We start from the raw sequence: 22,903 nt of genomic DNA, 5'->3' as shown, positions 1-22,903 counted from the left end.
AGGTCGTGGGTTCAAATCCTGGCTCGTACCAATGAGTTTTTCGGAACTTATGTACGAAATATCATTTGATATTTACCACTAGCTTTTCGGTGAAGGAAAACATCGCGAGGAAACCTGCATGCATCTGCGAATTCAAAGGTGTATGTGAAGTCCCCAATCCGCATTGGGCTAGCGTGGGGACTATAGCCCGAGCCCTCTCGCGCATGAGAGGAGGCCTGTGCCCAGCAGTGGGACGTATATAGGCTGAATTATTATATTATTATTATCAAACTTCATTGGGGATAATTTTTTTCTTCTAATTCCTATTAAACCCGGACCTCCGTGGGACGCATAAGATGATAATGTAAGATGAGTAAAAGTAATTAAATGTAACTATGTCCATACCTAGTCGTCTTTACTAATACTCGAGGCAGAGTCCTCTTCGCTATCGCTCGACCACTCCCCCTCACTGTACTCCCTATCTTCCTTCTTCTTTTTCCTTTTATGTTCCTTCTGTTCGTTATCTTCTTTCCTCTTATATTCTTTCTCTTCGCCACTAGAAGATTCTTTGTCAGTTTTCTTTTTCCTTCTATACCGTTCGTCTTCGCTTGAAGATTCGTTATTTTTGCTTCTGCATCGTTCTTCTTCGTCAGAAGGTGGTTGCCGCTGAGACTGGGTTTCTAGATTTTGGCATAGTTCTTTAGTGGGGGAAGTGGAGCGGAGTACTTTGAGAGTGTTGGATAAGTCAATGTTGGGGGGTAGCTCGTGGACTACCTCTTCCTCTACTTCTCGCTTTTTCCTCTTCTTGTTCTTGGCTTTCTTGTCCTTTTTGCGCTTTTTCTTTTTAGAACTGGAATAGAGAGAAATGTTATTTATTATACAGGTTGATTTTGTTATGGCTGACCATACTTTGAGGGGTGTATATATAAGTCATACTGAACAACTTTTATTATTGGGCCAGCCCCGAAATCGTGGAAAAAATCTGCTGTTAAAGAATAAAGATCCTTTGACATCTGATGACACATACCAGGTCTCCGCACTAGGTAACGCTTGTAACACGGGGAACTAATTACAATTTAAATTCTAACATTTGGTATGAAACTACTTACGGCTAGTACTAAACTACAAACTAAGGCTAATACTAAACACAAAATTGAAACTAAATAATTTTATTAAATATGTCTTCTTTTTATAATTTTGTGAGTGCAGCAGTTTTCACTTCCATTAGAGTGCAATGCCTGAGATTAGAGAATTTATTTATTGCATTGTATGTAGACGCCCTGATGCGCTCCTCAAAACAAAAGCTGAATTTACTCTTGAAATGGGTAAATTGAAGACGCGTTTTTGTGATAACACATTACAGTCTTTTATTAATTTAGAAGATATATGTGTTTGTAAGCAAATAATGTGTATAAAAAGTTGATGCACAGACAGATCTTTAGCTCGAGCAAAGAGTTCAGCAATTGTTCTATAGAAATAATTGTCTCTGATTCACCAAAATGTATGAGACAGCTAATTTTTTCTTCGAGATTTCGGGATTGGATTTAGTAAAAGTATGACCTACATGTTCAGCCCTCAGTATGGTCAAAGAGAACTGATTGTAATAGACAGGTAGAGCACGCCGCCTCGGCCGAGGCACGTCTACACTGGCCGTATTGTGCGCGAGAAAATTGCCTCACGCGTATGCTCGCTCTGTGTGGACCCGCCTATTCAATGTATCTGTGGTATGGTCACATATAACAAATTCACCCTGTAGATATAATGGTACTACAAACGTAGCCATCGCCCATCATCCATACTAATATATCTATATGGGGAAGTAATATGTCTGTGTGTTTACCTTTTCTGCTGAAACGATATTTATGGCATATTGCATGTAAATATAGGCTACTTTGTTTTTGTATAAGTATCCCATGAAAAAGCTGAGGTACAGGAACCGATAATACAGAAAAAAACAGAGTTATACCCTTAACATGGTGTAATAAAATCAAGTAGCAATTAAAATCATTGTATTATGTGTAGAGTTATCGGTGACACAGCTCAGGTATGAAAGCACATCAAATATTTTATGTAGGTATTTCATAGCAATGAGTTAATTTACATAATATATATTCTCATTTCTTTTATTAATTTTATGTTCTTTTCCGTTTGTAAGAATTCGATGTGTTTTCTGAAAGAGCTACGTATTTGTATGATTTGATGTACATATATATAAATCAAATTTCTATAAATACTGTATGTACTTACATGAATAGTAATTTAGATTTGAATTGTTTCTTATTTAATTAATGTTAATTATAAGATGTAATGTTTTGAAAAGATGTGTCCCGCCGAGTTTCTTGCGGGTCCATATTGGGATACCCTCCTCCAATTGAGGGGGGATTTAAATCTTCTCGGGTCAGAGGTGTAGGGTTAGAGCCGGTGTAGCTTTATTTGACGTTCATAAGCGCACTGTAATCAGTATTGGCCGAAACGTTAATGCAATTAAAAATTATTGGTTAATAACCATTATAAATTGAACCGTAATCTGTAACCGTCCGTTACGGTTACGGGTGGGTTACGGTATTTATAATGGGTATTTGCAATTAATTTTTGGCCAACACTGATTGTAATATGCCAACTTGAATAATAAACGTACTTGAATAATCCTTATCTAAGAGGGCTTTTTTATCCGGAGGTCGCGGGTTCAAACCCCGGCTCGTACCAATGAGTTCTTCCAGATATTTACCAGTCGCTTTTCGGTGAAGGAAAACATCGTGAGGAAACCGGACTAATCCCCACAAGGTCTAGTTTTACCCTTTGGGTTGGAAGGTCAGATGGATCGCTTTCGTAAAAACTAGTGCCTACGCCAAATCTTGGGATTACTTGTCAAGCGGACCCCAGGCTCCCATGAGCCGTGGCGATATGCCGGGACAACGCTAGGAAGAAGAAGAAGAAGGCTTTTTGATAAAAACTTACCTATCTATATCTGATTCCTCGTTTTCTTCAGAAGATCTGAAACAAATAGCAAGAGGAATAAGTTATCGCAACACAATTAGGATAATTGCCAATACTTAAGAATGACGGACAAAAAAAAACTGGCCAAGTGCGAGTCGGACTCGCGCACCGAGGATTCCGTACAAACCTGTAGGTATATAAGTAAAAGTTCACCCATCACGACAATCAAGTCATATCAAGTATTAAAAATATTTTTATAATATGATGTAACTAAAAATTTACGGTTTTCGCAATTTTTCCTTTATCTGTGCTATAAGACGTTGCTTCGTACCAAATTTCAAGATTCTGAGTTCACGGGAAGTACCCTGTAGGTTTTGATTCCCTTGCGAGTGTCGAAAATTTGCGGAAATTTGTGGCATAAACGGCTGTATCTTTTAATTGCGTCGGCTTAGTTATTAAGATACTCTGTAACTAACCATATATGGATCAACTTGGTCTGAAATAAATGATTTTATTATTTATTAGTTTGATTTTTTCACAGCTCCAAGGGACAGTAGATCTGAGTATTTGATATAAATTCCAGCTTGATACTTCCACGCGTTCCTGAGAAAAAGGGTTTCGACAGACAGACAGACGGACGGACGGACAACAAAGTGATCCTATAAAGGTTCCGTTTTTTCCTTTCGAGGTACGAAACAAAAAATGGACTGTAATATAATATACAATGGAATTATGGGTCATTTACGTAATTTTTTTATGTAATAGGCAGCAAACGAGCACGCGAGTCGCCTGATGGGAAGCAGTCATCGCCGCCCATGGACATAAGCAACATCGGAGGAGCCACTTATGAGTTGCCAACCTTTGAGAACCCTAAATACCTGCTTCTTGAAGAACCCCATGTCATAGCGCAAGGGAAACACCTCAGAAGGTAGCTCATTCCACAACTTGCACTTTCTGGGCAAAAACGAGCGAGATGCCCGCTTGTTCTTGGTTTGCCATTTGCCGAGGAAGTTAGGATGAGCTTTGTTTCTTTGGCGGGAGATCCGGTGATAAAAACGCGACGGTGGCACCAATTCAAAAAGTTCTTCAGAACATTCCCCTGTTCTGTTGTTCATTCCCAGGTTTTCTGGAAGAGATCGCTTTTTAGCGATAAGACCGCCTGTTGTTGCTTAGTTTTTTATGTTAATCCCTGTATTTAATCATGTTTTCATTGTACACAATAAAAAATATTATTATTATTATTCCCCATTGCATTTAAATCGACCGGGATATAAACCGTGATTACCTTTTATATTGTATAGACGTAACGGCTCGCCGACTGCCTGTAGCAGTTGTTAGGGTTACATAATTGCTCGCATTATGCTACGAGTACAGATAAGATGAAGAAGATTTCACAGACAGGGTGACGACGCTAAGTTACGCTTAACCTTACCTATATTTTCTGCGCTTCTTCCGATGAGCCTTTTCGTCGTCATCGTTATCTGTAAACCCAGGAAAACGTTACATAACTACGTTTACAGTACATATGGTGCTACTTTACTACACTAGTGCGATAATTAGCACGTTACGTACTATGTCGAAAATTTAAAGGGCCATATGTACTGTTAAACGTTGTACGATACAGGTGCGAATAGGCAACTCGTGTTGATTTAAAACACTCCCTTCGGTTGTGTTTTAGTGTATCGCCACTCGTTTTGAATTTCCTATTTTTCGGACTTGCAATCGTAATGTACATACAATCAGCTGCAGAGAGAAGTGACCCCCCTGCATAGACTGATTGTATGCAGGGGGGTCACCTCTCTTTGCAGCTGACTGTACATTATGTAATGTCAGGGGTGTCACCTCTCTCTGCAGCTGACTGTACATTATGTAATGTCAGGGGGGTCGCCTCTCTGCAGCTGACTGTACATTATGTAATGTCAGGGGGGGTCACCTCTCTGCAGCTGACTGTACATTATGTAATGTCAGGGTGGTCACCTCTCTCTGCAGACTGTACATTATGTAATGTCAGAAAAAATAGCTGAAGATCGGTAACTTCCATTACTGGCAGTGTTTAAGCTAATCGTACATGTGTGATTGTGTCATTTTTAAGTCAGGAGTACCAATATTTTATTGTTACGGGGTCTGCTCATAAATCCGGTTTCACATTTGTCGGATGACAATTGTATTGTCATGACAATTACTGGCTTAATGAATCAGATTTCGCAAGCTTTTATTTAGTTTCATCGGTCCCTTTCGGGTGGTCGGTCTGCAATCAAATCTTGCAAGTTAAATTTGCCCCACTTCCCGGTTTCCTATGAAGCTGAAAATTTGCATACATATGTAAGTCGGGAGACAATGCAATATTATGATACCATCGAGCTGATCTGATGATGGAGACAGGAGGGCCATAGGAACTCTGTGCTGAAACAACGCAACCTAATTGTTAGATTGTCTTCATAAGTATTAGTTGCCTGTGGAATGATAAGAACAGTCGGCGAAGCTTGTACTAAAAATGAATTTTTTGCCAAAATCCTAATAACGTAACATAACGTACCATATCTGGAGCGGTGCCGTTTCTTCTCGCGGCGGCGACGTTTCTCTTCCTCCTCTTCTTTCTTCTTTCGAAGGGATTCTAGCGTGTCAACCTAAAAGCAACAATTGTATTATATTACCCCCTTATTCTTAAAACTTTACGGGCCTGATTTAGTTCAATTATGTTTTATCCCTTTCCTGCAAATACATAAGTCAGAATGACAGATAAAGACAAACGATTCATAGCCAATTCAGGCCAGTGACACGTTTGTGAATAACTCCAATATACTTTTCAGTATGCACAGAATAAATTATAGTACAGCCGAAGTTTGACAGCGATTCAGGGCCGAATCATGTTGTCCCTTTCTAATGTATTGCACTATCCCTTTCGGCTTTGTAGGGGCGCAGGAACTCGGCGGCGCGCAGACGCCGTGTCCGTTGTTACACAGAGTGTGGTATCAGTACTGACCATGGCGCTGGCGAGCGAGCAGGCGGGCAGCGCGGCGGCGGGGTGGGGGCGCGCGCCGACGCGGCGCAGGAACTCGGCGGCGCGCAGACGCCGTGTCCGTTGTTACACAGAGTGTGGTATCAGTACTGACCATGGCGCTGGCGAGCGAGCAGGCGGGCAGCGCGGCGGCGGGGTGGGGGCGCGCGCCGACGCGGCGCAGGAACTCGGCGGCGCGCAGACGCCGTGTCCGTTGTTACACAGAGTGTGGGATCAGTACTGACCATGGCGCTGGCGAGCGAGCAGGCGGGCAGCGCGGCGGCGGGGTGGGGGCGCGCGCCGACGCGGCGCAGGAACTCGGCGGCGCGCAGACGCCGTGTCCGTTGTTACACAGAGTGTGGGATCAGTACTGACCATGGCGCTGGCGAGCGAGCAGGCGGGCAGCGCGGCGGCGGGGTGGGGGCGCGCGCCGACGCGGCGCAGGAACTCGGCGGCGCGCAGACGCCGTGTCCGTTGTTACACAGAGTGTGGGATCAGTACTGACCATGGCGCTGGCGAGCGAGCAGGCGGGCAGCGCGGCGGCGGGGTGGGGGCGCGCGCCGACGCGGCGCAGGAACTCGGCGGCGCGCAGACGCCGTGTCCGTTGTTACACAGAGTGTGGGATCAGTACTGACCATGGCGCTGGCGAGCGAGCAGGCGGGCAGCGCGGCGGCGGGGTGGGGGCGCGCGCCGACGCGGCGCAGGAACTCGGCGGCGCGCAGACGCCGTGTCCGTTGTTACACAGAGTGTGGTATCAGTACTGACCATGGCGCTGGCGAGCGAGCAGGCGGGCAGCGCGGCGGCGGGGTGGGGGCGCGCGCCGACGCGGCGCAGGAACTCGGCGGCGCGCAGACGCCGTGTCCGTTGTTACACAGAGTGTGGTATCAGTACTGACCATGGCGCTGGCGAGCGAGCAGGCGGGCAGCGCGGCGGCGGGGTGGGGGCGCGCGCCGACGCGGCGCAGGAACTCGGCGGCGCGCAGACGCCGTGTCCGTTGTTACACAGAGTGTGGGATCAGTACTGACCATGGCGCTGGCGAGCGAGCAGGCGGGCAGCGCGGCGGCGGGGTGGGGGCGCGCGCCGACGCGGCGCAGGAACTCGGCGGCGCGCAGACGCCGTGTCCGTTGTTACACAGAGTGTGGGATCAGTACTGACCATGGCGCTGGCGAGCGAGCAGGCGGGCAGCGCGGCGGCGGGGTGGGGGCGCGCGCCGACGCGGCGCAGGAACTCGGCGGCGCGCAGACGCCGTGTCCGTTGTTACACAGAGTGTGGTATCAGTACTGACCATGGCGCTGGCGAGCGAGCAGGCGGGCAGCGCGGCGGCGGGGTGGGGGCGCGCGCCGACGCGGCGCAGGAACTCGGCGGCGCGCAGACGCCGTGTCCGTTGTTACACAGAGTGTGGGATCAGTACTGACCATGGCGCTGGCGAGCGAGCAGGCGGGCAGCGCGGCGGCGGGGTGGGGGCGCGCGCCGACGCGGCGCAGGAACTCGGCGGCGCGCAGACGCCGTGTTCGTTGCTTTTCCCGCTCCGCCGACCCTTCCACCTCCACTACGAAAAAAAAACAATGAATATTGGCCGTTTTCACATTGAATGCGGATCCACCCGCCACTCTAATGTGCAAGCGGGACGTCGCAATTGAAACGCCTTCTGTACATACACTTAGGAGCAAAACTCTCCTAATAGTAGTATATTACGAAAATGTGGAGACGTGTCTATCAAGGAGAGGAGGGGTACATGGTTAATACATAACTAAACTCCTTGAAATTTTCTACAAATCGGCATAAAATATGGTGTACTTGGCATAGTTTTGCTAATATTGGGACAGTTTTGCTCTTAAGTATTATAATTTATAAGTCTGCCGATTTTTGCGGGGTAGGGGCACGTCAATGTATCAGTTATGTCAGATAAACGTCAGTCCATACTAAGTATAACCATTGGCGGTATGTTTTTCTTACTTCCTCCCACCCCATCCATCCCCAGGCGTCTTGTCAGAACCACTTTGGATAGGTGGGTGTCAGGTTTCCTAAGGATATCCCCAATCCAATTCCATTTCCGCGTCTGGATCTCTAATATTATACTATTATAAAAATAATATTTACACTATTAATACATTCACCAGAGCTGCCGATAACATGGATTTTCCGGTATGTAGCGGAAATGGTTCGTAGAGGCAAAACGACGAATCGTAATTATAGTCCGCTTTTTTTGCATTAGATAGATAAATATCAGCTGGCAGCCCTGGACTCGATAGAGCGCCGGGCTCAGAGACTCTGGCGATGCCCCATCTATCAAGTCAAAGTTACAGAGCCTTGAGCATCGCCGTCGGGTCTCTAGCCTATCGGTGTTCTATCGGATACATTTCGGGGAGTGAGCACAGGAACTGCACGACCTGATCCCACCTTCCCCTTTCCATCATCGGACATCCAGGCGTGGGGAGCGAATGCACCCGTTCGTGGTAAACGTTCCATTTGTTCGCACGAAACGGTTTGCCGCCTTTTTTGGTACGGACGGCTAAAGATCTTTTTTTTTTGATGCTCAGGCGCGAATCCAGCCCTCTAAAAAGGTTGTGGTTATTATTTCATAGATTCGATATTTGTAATTGTTTTTTTTTTTTTTATTGTTTGTAAAAATGGACATGTAAAAGTGCCCCTGTGGCCTATTTGCTGAATAAATGTTTGATTTTGATTTTGATTTTGGTCACAGCCACCCGAAAATCGGCAAAGTGCGAGTCGGAGTAGGTGCGAACTCGCTCATGTTCATGAGTCATGAACGATTATCAGCCTATTGATCTCAATATACCGTGAAAGTGTTAAGTCACAAGTCTACAAGGGGGGTACCTTTTTTTTTTTTATAAGTACTACGTCGGTGGCAAACAAGCATACGGCCTGCCTGATGGTAAGCAGTCTCCGTAGCCTATGTACACCTGCAACTCCAGAGGAGTTACATGCGCGTTGCCGACCCTAACCCCACCCCCGCCTCGTTGAGCTCTGGCAACCTTACCGGCAGGAACACAACACTATGAGTAGGATCAAGTGTTATTTGGCTGCGGTTTTCTGTAAGGTGGAGGTACTTCCCCAGTTGGACTCTGCTCTAGATCTGGAATGACATCTGCTGTGCTGTGCCCTACCACACAAGGCGAGATGACATTCACATTGCCCATACGCTTTTGGACGTAGTTTAAGGACATACCCGGGTCCAGTACCTAATGATTCCTCGACCAATTTTTTGTAGATTATCGTTTCGCAGACGTATTTATTCGTATCTAGAAGTAACTTTTAGTTAACTAACGTTTAGGTAGAGTCTTGGTTTACATACCGTTCAATTCGCTTTTGTGTAAATTAACAGAACAATTATCGGAAGAATTGCGGCATATTGCTAATTTACCAAAATATGTTTCACCAAATTTCATTTCCCAACAAATCTTTTCCAAGTGTACATTTTTCAATCAAATTTTTCCTATATACTTATTTGACAGATTTGAATTTAACAAATTAGTCTATTTTTATTTATTTTTAACAACAACATAAAAACGAATTGTTGCCAAAAAAGCGGACCAAGTTAGGTTAGAACTGCGACCCCAGAAAGACAAACCGTTGCCAGAGAAGTGGGTTAACACTTTCGACACCACGTACGTACCTGAGTGTCGACTCGGGCACTCGTAAACTTTACTCAGATGCCGGCGTACCCGGTAGTCGGGCACGAGCTATAAACCTACACGCGACGCCAAAGTACCCGACAGGCGGGCAAGCTCGCATATTCGCTACCTCAGGGCTGCCACTGCCACTAACAGAAAAAGTCTTATAGCCAGGACTTTTGTTGTGAGAATTATAATAAAAAGACTGATTTTAGTGTGTTATGTCGTGTGTGCAATATTAATAAATGTTGATGATTTGGCTTTGTGTGATTTTATTCATTTCCTACTGCCCCACTGGATGCATTGTGATAATTGATAAAACGGATAAACAGATGAGACAGCAGATTTAATTTTATTCACGTAAGTATACGAAAGTTACTTGGCACAGCCCTGAGCGTCCGCCGCTTGCCCGACTAGCGGGTTCGCGGCGTGCGGCATTGAGTTGCACGTCGTTGCTCGACTAGCGAGTACTGTCGGTTTCTGGGGTATTGTTCGAAATTTTGCCTGGTTGCGAAAGTGTTAAGTTAGAACTACGACCCCCGCAAAGACCAACTGTTGCCAGAAAAGCAGGTTAGGTTAGATTTGCGACCCCCACAAAAACGAATTGTTGCCTAAAATGACCGTTTGGTTAAGTTACTATTTAATTGAAGCTAAAGATTCTTTTGCTATATATCAGACAAAGACAGCAATGTATTAAAAAATTACTAAATAAAGTATTTATTTGTCAAATGATAGGCTTGTAATGTTTTGATTTGATTTATGTACCTATAAATTTGGCAACTAAGTAAATAATTCGAGGAAAAAAAAAAGGTGACATAAAAGTTGTTGAAATGTCTAAACATTGTTTTGCAAAGAAATCTGATGTTTATGCTATTTGTTGAGTTGGGAAATGATTATTTGGCATTTATGTTTTTGCGATAAATTGTTTAGAAAATGAGAATCAAGTCAAAATCTTTTGGTAGGTGGTCTTTTTTTTTCTTTCTTTCTTAGCAAAAAACTTGGTAATCGATTAGTAACCCAAGAATTTCATTTGGCAGAATAATCTGTCCGTATAAACAATTTTTACTCGAGTAACGTTTTTTAGGGTTCCGTAGCAAAAAGGTACAAAAGGAACCCTTATGTTAGGAACTCTTGTCTGTCCGTCTGTCTGTCTGTCTATCTGTCTGTCTGTCACATTGCTAAATATCTCGAGAACCACTTAAGCTATTTAGAATAGTTATGAACAACACTAACCCAGACACAATGAAAGATTTTTTTTATTTTTATTAATTATGGGAAATGCCTAATATGAAGAGGGGGCAAAATTTCAAAGTCTAGTGACTAGGTCAAGTGGGGTATCATTTGAAAGAGCAAATTGTACATTCCAAAACATTTTTTTCTCTTTTTTTTCATAGAGAAAAAAATTTATGAAGGAAAATGTGAAAAAAATACCATTCCCCCCTTATCTCCGAAGTTTACCGACGAAACTGTACTGTTGCTGTACTTTTCGCTTTTCTTTTTGTATTTTTGTATTTGTTCTATTAACACTTAGTTTTAAACCTTAAATGTTACTAACCATTATGGACCATTGTTGTCTTTTGAAATAAATAAATTGAAATTGAAATTAATTAGGCACTGGACCTCCCAAAATCTTAGTTTAGTTACTAACATAGTAATTTAAGTATATTTGTAACTAACAAAATATGGATCGTGTCGTCCGAAATAAATGATTTTTATTTTTATTTATTTAAAGAATGGAATGCGCTCCCGCCATCTGTATTCACTAATAAATTTGACCTCTATCTTTAAAGCAAGAGTGAATAGGCTACTACTGAACCGGTGGGCTCCACATTAGGCCCTGTCTTCACTTTCCATCAGGTGTGACAAGGTCAATCACCGATCAGATAATTAAAAAAAAAATAAGAAAGTAAGTAAGCAATTTTGACGTGCCTTTTTATTGAAACTTATAACTTGTTGGAACTTTAAAATAATAAATCACGGCAAATATGTAACAATTATAAATCACATACGATCATTTGCATTCTTTTTCTTTCGTAAGTAATAGTTACTGATTATAAAAAAGCGTTTCAGAATATAAAAAAAAGACATGAAAAACGAACTATAGCGCTGAATGGGTTAAGCATGTAGTATATAATGTATAATAACTTACTTTTAGAATCTGAATGGTCTCCAGTCAAATCAATCAAATCATCATCATTGTCTTCCACCGATATAACTTCATCAACATCAATCTTCTTGCCAATATCTTTGTCTTTTTTCCTCTCCTTGTCCACACTCCGATCTCTCTTTCTCTCCCTATTTTCCGATTTGGATCTTTTGCTGTGTTTCTGCTTGTCTCTTTTGACTGGACTATCTTTATCTCTTGGTTTTTCTATTTTCTTTTCTGGTGTTAAGGATTTCTCTTTTCGTGGTTCTGGTATTTCTGGTTTAGGGATAATCTGAAAATTAAAAATATTATTATAACAGGGTGTTTTGACTACTAGTCAAATCAGTTTCTTTTTTCGACCAGTCAAAACGATTTGTCACTATCAAAGAGAATTAAGAAGACTAACAGTGCTCTCTCCATACAACGGTTTTGTTACCAAAAATACTGTAATTTTAGTAGTCTACATCTAGCGTCAAGTAGCGGAACTAACAGTACTGCTACTCGACAATAGATGTCGCGGCAAACAAAAAGTCAAATGCTCAACAGTTTTCAGGTAATATTATAACCAGAGTAAGCGCAGGAGTTGAAAGTTGAGTTCCGGTTACTCTAGTTATAATATTAGCGGAAAATCGCCTTTATCTGTATTTGAGGATTTTTTTTCTACTTTACCCATTCAAACACGATATCGAATATACCTATAAAAGGATCTCATTACTTTTTTTTTACCATCACCCCAAAAGAAAAGGCAACAAACATCATTATAATATATCTATTACTCACTCTCTCCGGCTGCACCAAAACCGGCTGCAAGCTATCCTCCTTCCTCTCTATAACGGGCATCTTTGGGGGCTCCTGCGTGGTCTTCTGGGCCTCCATCTTATACACCACCGCCTGCGGTATCTGGCCGACTGGAGTCTGTGGTTTGGGCGATTCCGGCTTTTCGGTATTTTCGGTCTCCTCATCGGAACTGGACTCGTAGGGCAGAGCCGGTTTTGGGAGTATCGGGTCGGGTTCTTTTAGCTTCTTTATTGAGAATGATACTGGTGCTGGAATAAATAAATACTATTATAAGGCCATTCTTACACAAATTGACTAAGTCCCACGGTAAACCAAGAAGGCTTGTGTTGTGGGTAGTCAGACAACGATGTATATAATATACAAATACTTAAATACATAGAAAACATCCATGACTCGGTAACAAATATCTGTGCTCATCATAGAAATAAATGCCTTTATTGGGTTTCAACCCAGGACCATCGGCTTCATAGGCAGGGTCACTGCCCACTAGGCCAGACCAGTCGTCAAATGGAAATGGATGGAATAGAGAAGAATATCACCTCTTGCCAGTGTATGATAATTGATAAGTATCCTGATCAAATTTTTAAGTCAGCTTTTTCGAGAACGTTTTTTTCTGCTCAGGTTCAAAACTCTTTTCGCTATCTTGTTTTTTGTGCACAAAAAATGTGATCGAATGTAGGTTTTTGTATGGGGTGATTTTTAGTTTTAATTTTTTTTTAATTTTTAAAGATTCGGTAAATTGTTAAAAATCCTTATTGACGCCCACAATAAGGCATATGCTCGTACTTAATATTGAACTTGGCTCTCATTTCACATTTATGTTTTTGATGGAATAAATAATTACTTAAGACAATGTGTAAAACGAGTGTAAATGGTATATTCCCATCTGTGCCCGCCCCAAGTGACCACCGCCATGAAAAAGGCGGGCACAGATGGGAATGATTTGTATGTAGCGCCTATTCCCATCTGTGCCCGCCCGACGTGACCACCGCCATGCAAGAGGCGAGCACAGATGGGAATACACAGTGTAAATACGTACGCAAAATACCTGTACTCCTCTTTGGCTCCTCCTTCCCTGTCCCATTTGTCCCGCCCCGCTTCTGCTGCATCAGGCGCGTGTAATACGGGTGGTAAATGTTATCTGGCTCCAGGAACGTAAACCTGTGGAGAACAAAACACTAAGAACCAAGAAAGTCGCCAAGAACCCAAAAGAAAGGTTATCGTACCAATAACGCCTAAAGACAAGTATACTATAGAGATGACAACGTAATCTTAGTACCAAGTCCAACAGGATAGTCTTACAAATTTAAGGGAATGCTTGGAGCATTTTGGCGCGCACGATCTCGTCGCCATTCCACGCGATGTAGGCGGCCATTTTGTCGATCATCACTTGCACGTCCTCGGGCGGCGTGATTATTAGAGGCTGCTGCGGTTATCACACTGTGAGCGAGACAGCGCTATGCAAGTATATAGCGATGTCCTACTCGCATACCCGAGTGGAGGGTCCGTATCAGAACAAACGCTACCTCGGGTCATTCTTGGCGCGCACGATCTCGGCAAACTCGTCGCCATTCCGCGCGACGTAGGCGGCCATCTTGTCGATCACCACTTGCACGTCCTCGGGCGGCGTGATTATTAGAGGCTTGTCTTTGCTGTCCGATGAGGATGAGTCGTAATCTGGTGACAAAATATATTCGATATATTATTATTAAATATAAACTATGGTAAGTTCTTTGGTCCTTTCCTTTGCCTTTCATATAGCGTTTTTCGAGATATATAAATTAAGCAGCGCAGCAAGTCGTGAAATTGGGGATGGTGATTTAAATAAGTTTATTATCTCATAGGCTACGTCCGCGCAGACAGGCGGCTTGCTTAGCGTCTAGAACCTATACTCTGTATCTTTAGGTATTTAAATAAAAGTATAAGAAACATTAGCAGTGAAATTCGGATTGTTAAGTTTTTAAATCGGACGAAATAAAACTAGTGTTCGAGTGAAGATTCGGTTCCGGACAGTTTCGGCCAAAAAATCATGTATCGGCCGTAGTTTCCGTTTCGGCCAAACAAGGCCGAAACTTATTATGAAACTAAACACTACACTAGTCACATATTTGAACTATGAACTAAGTTGGGGAATAAGTAGGACAACAATATAAATAAATTCATTTAAGTATGTACGGATATAGAAATTAATTGGTTTTAAGTTTGTATTTTTGACACTTGTAATTGTAATACCTATGTGCGCAATAAAGATCATACAAAAATATTGGTTTATTGGAAACACAATCCTAATGAGGGCGCCACTGGACGGTCGACACAGTCTTAATATGTGTATAAGGGTTTTAATGACATTTTTTCAACGATTTTAACATGTCTACAAAAATTTCGGTTTCGGCCGAAACTAGAGCCAAAGCCGAACCTTCGGCAAAAAAAACATGTTTCGGCCGGATACTTAACAAAACAAATGTGACCCTGTTCAAATTCACACGAATGTTCGATGATTTACCTGAGGCGTCGCTGTCGGAGTCGGTGTTGTAGTTCTTCATGAGGCTGAGGCCGGTGGAGCGCGCGCCCACGGGCCGCGAGGGCGGCGCCGGGGCGGGGGCGGGGGCGGGGGCGGGCGCGGGCGCGGGCGGGGGCGGGGGCGGGGGCGCGGGCAAGAGCAAGGGAGGGGGCGACTCTGGAAATAATACGTTCAAGATCATTGCCTTAATAAAACACTTTAGAAAGAAGAATAACCACATACTAGTCCATACAAAGAGAGAAATAACTATTTTCACCACACTTACTGGTATAGGCCCTCTTGATTGTTGAAAAACTAATGAGAAAGTTGCATTTTATCCACATGTGGGGCAAAGTAACTAACTAACTGCTTTGGCTCAGCGATCCAAAAAGAATCTTGGCCTCCGAAACGAGAGAACGCCACCTGTCCCGATCCAGCGCGGTTTCCTGCCATGAATTGGCATTCAGCCGACGCAGGTCCGCCTCCACGATATCACACCAGCGGTACCTGGGCAAAGTAATCAGATGCAAATTTTGAGTTGTTTCCGTATCTTAGCTTTGACTTTGAATTGACTTTTAAATAATGATTTTGAATGATAATTTGGGTTTTTTTGGTATATAAGGAAACAATTCAAAATTTTCATCTTACTACTTTGCCCCATATGTGGCTAAAATGCAACTCTCTTATTCATTTTTGAACAATCGAGAGGACTTTTACCAGTTGGTATGATGAAAATAACTATTCCACTTCTAAATATTTTCCCTTCTCTATGGTTTTTTTGTATGTACCACAATGAAAAACTAGAGGTTTATCGGTTTTCCTCTTTTTTCCAAATTTGCAATACAATTTTTTTAGGCGAAACCTAGAATATATTATGCTGATGCGATTGACATTAAAATCACAGTTATTTGTTAAGATTTAGTTCAAAAACCGTTTTCTCCCAACACGGAGTTTTCGTTAGAATAGCAAAGTTATCTTCCCTCGGAAAAGAACTTGAAGAACTATTTGATGAGACACTTGTTATTTGTATAATAGTAAAAATAACAAATATCTGAAAATAAAACAAGCCAGTGGGAGTTTGCGTCTACACTTACCGGGCATCGACTAAAGGTTGCTCGAAACGATGTCGCCCTACCTTTGGCCTTTCATCTATTAGATGGCGCCACTTTTTGATATTTAACACATATCAGTGAAAGAATTAGGATCAAAGTCAAATGGCGTTCTAAAAGTGGCGTTCGAAAGATGGTAGTAAATTTACCGTGGCTACAAAGTCTTCACCTCTATTTCAAGCTATCTTTGTTGCCACTCAGAATTACACCTCATAGTATTCCTGTGTTTAAAGATTACCATATTCCCTGGTGTACATGACGGGGGCCCTGGATATCACAGGCCGGGCTCTCGGAGGCAGCGGTTCGGTGCCCGGAGGAGCAACCTCTCCGGGGGCCAGCTCCGGAGTGTAGTTGTCGTCCAGGGTCGCTTCTCCTCGCATCTTGGAGACCAGCATCGTGTAATCGCAGTCGGCGGAGGGGCGATAGTGGATACTTGGGATGGATGGTGCCTGAGAGAACAAATGTTTATTGAAATAATAATAGTTATTTGTTTTACTCGTACAAGTTGTTGTTTAACCGCTCGTGCTAATATTGATACCCGAGCAAGCGAGAGATTCCAAAATCGAGAGGTGAAATCTTGAACGTTGCGAGGGTTTCAAGGCACGAGGGTTAAACAAACTTTGCCTCCAAGTGAAATAGAAATTATTTCACCACACTAACGCGAGGAAAATACTAACTATGAAATACCAAAACAAATCCAAATGAATGCAATAAAAAATGTATCATTAAAATCATCATTTGAAAGTTAATTCTGCCAGGTAAAATAAGGAAACAACTCAAAATTTGCATCTGATTACTTAGATGTGGATAAAATGCAACTTTCTCATTAGTTTTTGAACAGTCAGGAGGGCATTCTACAAGTAGATTGCTTAAATACTATGAAATAACTACGGATTTAGTGAACAAAGTCAGTTAAAGTAAGTAAATAAGTATGTAATTTTAATCAAATTTTTATTATTATTATTATTATTTAATAAGCAGGCAGGCAGTTTGACAACTGATATGACCTGTATCCAATATTCATAAAGATAGTTATCATGAACGAGTAGTAGATATAATTTTGAAAATGAAAATCTGGCGCTGGACACCTTGTACTAAGCAACTAACGTTTTTTCTATAGTTATGTACTTACAGATTCAATGACAGTTGAAGCTAAACTAGGATGCAGGTATTCATCAGTTTCTGGCTGTTTTTCTGTAAAGTATAATAAATAGTTTAATAACAATAATATTATTAATATCAATCTAAAGAATACATTTATGTAGGCATTATGTGTTTTTTTTAATCCTCATTAGCCGATAACATACAAACATACATACATATAGTCTACACCTATTTCCCGGAGGGGTAGGCAGAGACCACGGATTTCCACTTACTACGATCCCGACAAACCTCTTTCATTTCCTGCAATTTCATAACATTCCTCATACACGTAGATACTAGATACAGACAGGCCAACTAGGTATTTCACTACATGAAGTAGCCAACATATGTCATATTTATAGCATTAATAATACTATCAGTGCCATTTCATATGTACTTTTTTGTGTGTGTATTAAATAAATAAATAAAATAAAAAATAAAATAAAAATCATTTATTTCAGACTAAAGGTCCATACATGGTTAGTAAACATTTAAAACAAATCTTATTACTAGTGTTAGTACAATATAATATAAAATAGAACTAAAACTAAAACCTAATCAGTGGCCGCATGCAGTCTCTGCCAACGATTTTCGCGTTCCATAAACACGCTCAGTATTGCTTTGCGCTAACATGCTTACCTTCAACTACTTCTGGAGCCTTCTCTGGCCACTTCCCAGCCTTCACAAGAGTCACCAGGGCGAGATAGTAAGGCCGCAATGGTGCCCCAATATCCAGAAACCTGAATTGTGGGTTGTCTCCCTGCTTCGCCTTGATTAGGATCTCCATCTGGGCGCCCTGGGAGGCGATGAAATTTGCTGTCTTCTCAATTATTGTGTTTTGCTTGAGGGAGTCAGGCTAAAAAAAGAATATAAATGGAATGACAAGTGTTTGAGCCGTTATAGTGTACCTATCTTTCGCTTAGTTTTACAGAGAGCCTATACATATAAGACAATGTCATATAATTGTAATTAATTATTATTTAACAAATGGTATGGAACACATGGAAATAGCCAAGGCTCCTAAAGGAGTACAAATTTTTTTGTAACCCTCTGGGTTGGAAGGTCAGATGGCAGTTGCTTTCGTAAATACTAGTGCCTGCGCCAAATCTTGGGATTAGTTGTCAAGAGGACCCCAGGCTCCCATGAGCCGTGGCAAAATGCCGGGACAACGCTAGGAAGAAGAAGATTAAATATTCTTACCAATAGTATATCAGGAGCAAACAGAGCCCTGTATGACTGGGTCGGTATGAAAGGCTCATCAACTTCCACAGGTGTAGATGGGGCTGGAGCTGCTGCTGGAGTGTCGTAGTTGAACCCAACCTGTCCATAGCCAGCAGCATGAAGACGCTTCAGTTCTTCCTCTGTTGAAAGTAGAGAATTGGTTAAGGCTTGTCCATAAATCACGTCATATTAAAAAGAGGGAGGAGTTGATAGATTGGATCAGATTTATTTATTTCACAAAATATGATTACAGTACAAATAACATTAATGTCAATTTCAGAAATAAATTTATAGCAAGATAATCTCTAATAATCATTTAATTATTTATACATAATATCACCATCATTCCATTTATATTATTGTAGGCTGTTTTATACTTGACATCTGATTTAATACTATGCACCAACACGCACCACACTTTTACAAAATCCATACTACGACACTTATTATTATTTTATAGGATTGCGATACGGACTCATACTTTGGGGAAACTCGACGGATGCTGAAATCATTTTTAAAATACAAAAAAAATGCATTCGCACTTTATGTGGAGCCGATTTCTTAGACCACTGTAAACCACTTTACCAATCCAAACGTATACTGCCACTTCCATGTTTGTATGTGTTTGAAATGTGTTTATTTGTCAAGAAAAATATAGAACTGTTTGATGTAAGAGTCACTAACTCTAAGAGAGGGACACATAGGATTAAGTTAAACTTACCAAAAACCAATCTAGCATTATCACGGCAAAATTCATACTATATGGCTATTAAAATATATAATATTCTCTCTGATACATTTAAAGAAATGCCTTTTAATATTTTTAAGAAGAAATTATTTAATTATTTAATTGAACATTGTTATTATTCTGTTAATGAATTCATTACCAAATCTAAATTGTAATATTAAATTATTCCGCCAATGGTATTATTTATTTATTTTATGTAAAACCTTATTTGTAATTCATTATTACTTGCATGAATTGCATGACATTGTAATGTTTATCGTAGTATGTAAGGTTAGGTTTATATCTTGTACATAGTTAATTTAGTTAGTAAGTAAAAAACAATATTTGTACGCCAATCATGGCAAAACAAGGATCGGTCAAAACCAAAAATGTAACACCTAACGATATACGCTTGTTTGTCTCAAATAAACATTCATTCATTCATAGGCAAGCTGGTAATTATTTTTCTATATTTATAGTTTTTTTTTGTTACATCTGATCTGGGTTCTAACAGAATTGTCAGAGCTTCATCCGAAAGAGTAGAGCTATTACTGAGCCAGAATCCTTTTGTTTCGGTGCAACGCACACAGCAAACTTTACTTTATTGATGCTTTTTGTTCTTTATTTAATTTTAATTTGGTGTTGCTATTGTTTCTATTATTTTTTGGTTAGATGTGTGTATTGTGGCAAGCGAATAAATAGTTTATCTATCTATCACCAGTTATTATCATCAATGATTGGCGTTTTATGTCAACTAAACATCAAATTTTATGACTAATATGGATAACAGATTGTAAACAGATATGTCATCGTTTTTAATCAATAATTTGTAATGAAATAATTCAACAATAAAAAACATATTTTAATAACATATGCATATATTTTAATATCATTTGTGCATGAAAAGTAAATAATACTTTCATAAAAAATTGTGGGCACTGATCATTGATTATTTATCATAGACAGACTATTATGTGGCATAATATACATAATTATATTAAGATTTAAGACACATAAAGCTTAGTAGCGTACACAACATAGGGTCACTAATTTGACAGCTTAATCTAGGGTCCCTCTCCCACTGATCAGGATTTCCCGACTTTTTACTCAGGTGACCCCTCTTCTGAGTATAAAGCTGGATCCGCCCTTGGCAATATACTATGGTTTGTAAACATGTTACAATCTGGCTGCTGATAAAGGTGATTTCAAATAACATACTTTATGACAGTATTTTTTTTTTACTGATAACTATTTTTTTTTTTTTCAAAAATCAGCCCATATGATTTAATAATCACCTTTATACATCTCCTCCTCATCCTCATCAGTGTGCAATGCTCGGTACCGTTCCTCATCGCACAGCTGCTCCACATCCTGCTCGTTCCGAGTGAGCTCGACGCGCCAGTCGTAGCCACCCGGTGGCGCCTCCAGCGACGCCACGTCATGGAGCGCACCTCGGGCATCATACCTGTACACATTGAGATACAAGTCATAAGAGGCTTAAATGGTGATGCAGTTCTTTTATTACTAGAGATGTTTTTTTTTATGCTATAGAGGAAAAAATGCTTACTTTTTTAAGTCTTTTATTATTAAGATATTTTTTAAGGCACAAGGTATACAGGCAGCCTTTAATAATACAATCAGCAAGTAAATTATTATAATATATTAATATAAACCATAGAGCACACTTTCAGACACAGTTATCATTACCGGCTGTATATCATTACTACCAAAACCTATCAAGGATACAGGACGAAAACAAAAACAATATCATAACCTCAAAACTTTCTCATGACTGTCCGTTGGGTAATATACGTACGCAATTATACCTGTGCAAGTAATACATACCGCTGAAGAGTGTCACCATAACATTATGCGACGCAGCAGCCGCCCGCTGCGAGATCTTCAACACGCCAGCTTCAAAATCCTCTGCGAAAATCTTAAAGATCTTCCAATATTAAGTATTTTCCAACACATTGCAATCGCTTTATAGTTTTTAGCCACAGTTATAGTAAAAAACAGATCGAACCTGTCGATTTTCAACGTTTCATCCCCCATCCACGGTATGAGGTGTTTGCCTTGATCAATGTGCAGGGCTTTTTCATCGTCCCTGAACAATTTGCACGAGTAGCCGAACACGAAAAGCTCTTCTTTCTTCTCCTTGAACTCACTTTTTCGTAATATACCGGAATCACTCACACTACCAGTCCACTTTATCGACATTTTGTATATTTGTTAAATAAATTTATTTCATTTCATTTAGAAAGCGCTTGAAATCAAGTCGACATTTGGCAGACAATTGGGCGTTTTTTCGCAATAAGCTACAAAACAAACAGGACAGACCCTTTTAAACAAAAAACGAATATAATACTATTCATTATAACTAGAATCACTCATGTATGAATACAGTGACAAAGTGAATATTAATTTAAGGATACACAAAATTAAAAGATGAACAAATTACAAAAAAAAATATATAAAAGGCATTTGTTTGTTGGCATGGCAAAGGCATGTTTAAACCATTTTTAAGCTATTTTTAAGAACGTCTCAATTATGTCACATTTTCAAGGTTGCCAAGTCTAATAATTAACACGAACTAGGAAGTATTCGTGTAGTATTTGCTGATAATAAGAATTTACAAAAAGAGAGACATGGATTATATTTAATGTTCAGGGCTAGGCAATGCTTTAAACTTGCTATTTAATACAAAAGAATTAATTAAAAAAAGCATTCAGAGCCTCAGCGTAATAATATCAAGGATAATTAAGATTTTAGAGATTATCAACATGCAGCATTTAATTATATTTTACGAATAGTTTTTCTTATGAGATATTATTTTTAGTACTGAAGATATTTACTTGATTTATTTAATTAATAAAAGAGATCTTTCCATTGTTTTCAATATGATAGTTCAAAGAAAGGAATAGGCCGTTTTCAATCAAAAAAACTAAACAATGGCAACTGGATATAAACCGGCCAATATTAAGAATACCACGCATCGGCATGACAGCAAAGCTCAATGGTAGCTATACAATTTCGTTGCGCAATAGAGGTCTCAAAAGGCATATGGCGGACGTTTTATATATTTTTGCATCTAAAACTGATAAATTCTTTTAGTTATGAGTATCTTGTGACCGCTAGAGCGTATTTGTTAAATTTAGCTGATAAACGTTAGTTTTTAATGTGTAAATAAGTTTATTGTACCTAGAGTCTTGTAAATATTGATAGTATTTTCGTGCGTGGACGTGTTGTTCCGTATTGTTTAGTGAAAAAACGAAAAGTCTGTGATATAAACATTATATTAGGTGATAGATTAATTTCCGGAACACTTTGTAAATATTGTACAATTATTTTAGAATTGTAGTAGTTAACTGAGAGAAGACTGAGAAGCAAGTGAGATTACCGAGCGATGTCAGCTGTGGGCCTGTTGTCTTTGAAAGAGAATCCTACCGACGAAAGCCCCAAGGATGGCTCCAACGAGGAAGGTAAATATTTTGCAACTCATTCCATCATTTTCCATCACCAAATCACCTTAATCCCACTTTATTTTAGTTATTTTTGCAACGCATCCAAGATTTGTTTTTATTCCATATTTTTTTGCAATACACATCAAAAATGAATAAGAAAACAGTTTAAGAATTCCAGTAAAGCAAGTTTTGTGTTTGATGTGTAGCATATATTGTTTCTATTATCTTATTAGCATATAGGAAGTC

General features: G+C 40.5%; 1 protein-coding gene across 1 annotated transcript; it reads right to left on the bottom strand.

Annotated features, from left to right (window-relative positions):
- Window positions 1-384: 384 nt before the first annotated feature.
- On the bottom strand, window positions 385-21,618 carry LOC133529302 (protein suppressor of white apricot). Its single transcript, XM_061866999.1, has 16 exons — window positions 21,220-21,618; window positions 20,489-20,658; window positions 18,446-18,606; window positions 17,885-18,101; window positions 17,235-17,296; window positions 16,341-16,551; window positions 14,997-15,170; window positions 14,020-14,170; window positions 13,542-13,654; window positions 12,476-12,741; window positions 11,699-11,987; window positions 7,330-7,463; window positions 5,453-5,543; window positions 4,349-4,397; window positions 2,938-2,973; window positions 385-829 (listed from the first exon to the last, which is right to left on the bottom strand). Exons 1-16 carry the CDS (start codon window positions 21,411-21,413, stop codon window positions 385-387), a joined length of 2,763 nt encoding a protein of 920 aa, XP_061722983.1. The 5' UTR covers window positions 21,414-21,618.
- Window positions 21,619-22,903: the final 1,285 nt, after the last annotated feature.

Source organism: Cydia pomonella, chromosome 20, assembly GCF_033807575.1.
Source record: "Cydia pomonella isolate Wapato2018A chromosome 20, ilCydPomo1, whole genome shotgun sequence".
NCBI classification, from domain to species: Eukaryota; Metazoa; Arthropoda; class Insecta; order Lepidoptera; family Tortricidae; genus Cydia; species Cydia pomonella.
The sequence above is the reverse complement of the archived record's forward strand: the minus strand, read 5'-3'. Positions and strand labels throughout refer to the sequence as shown.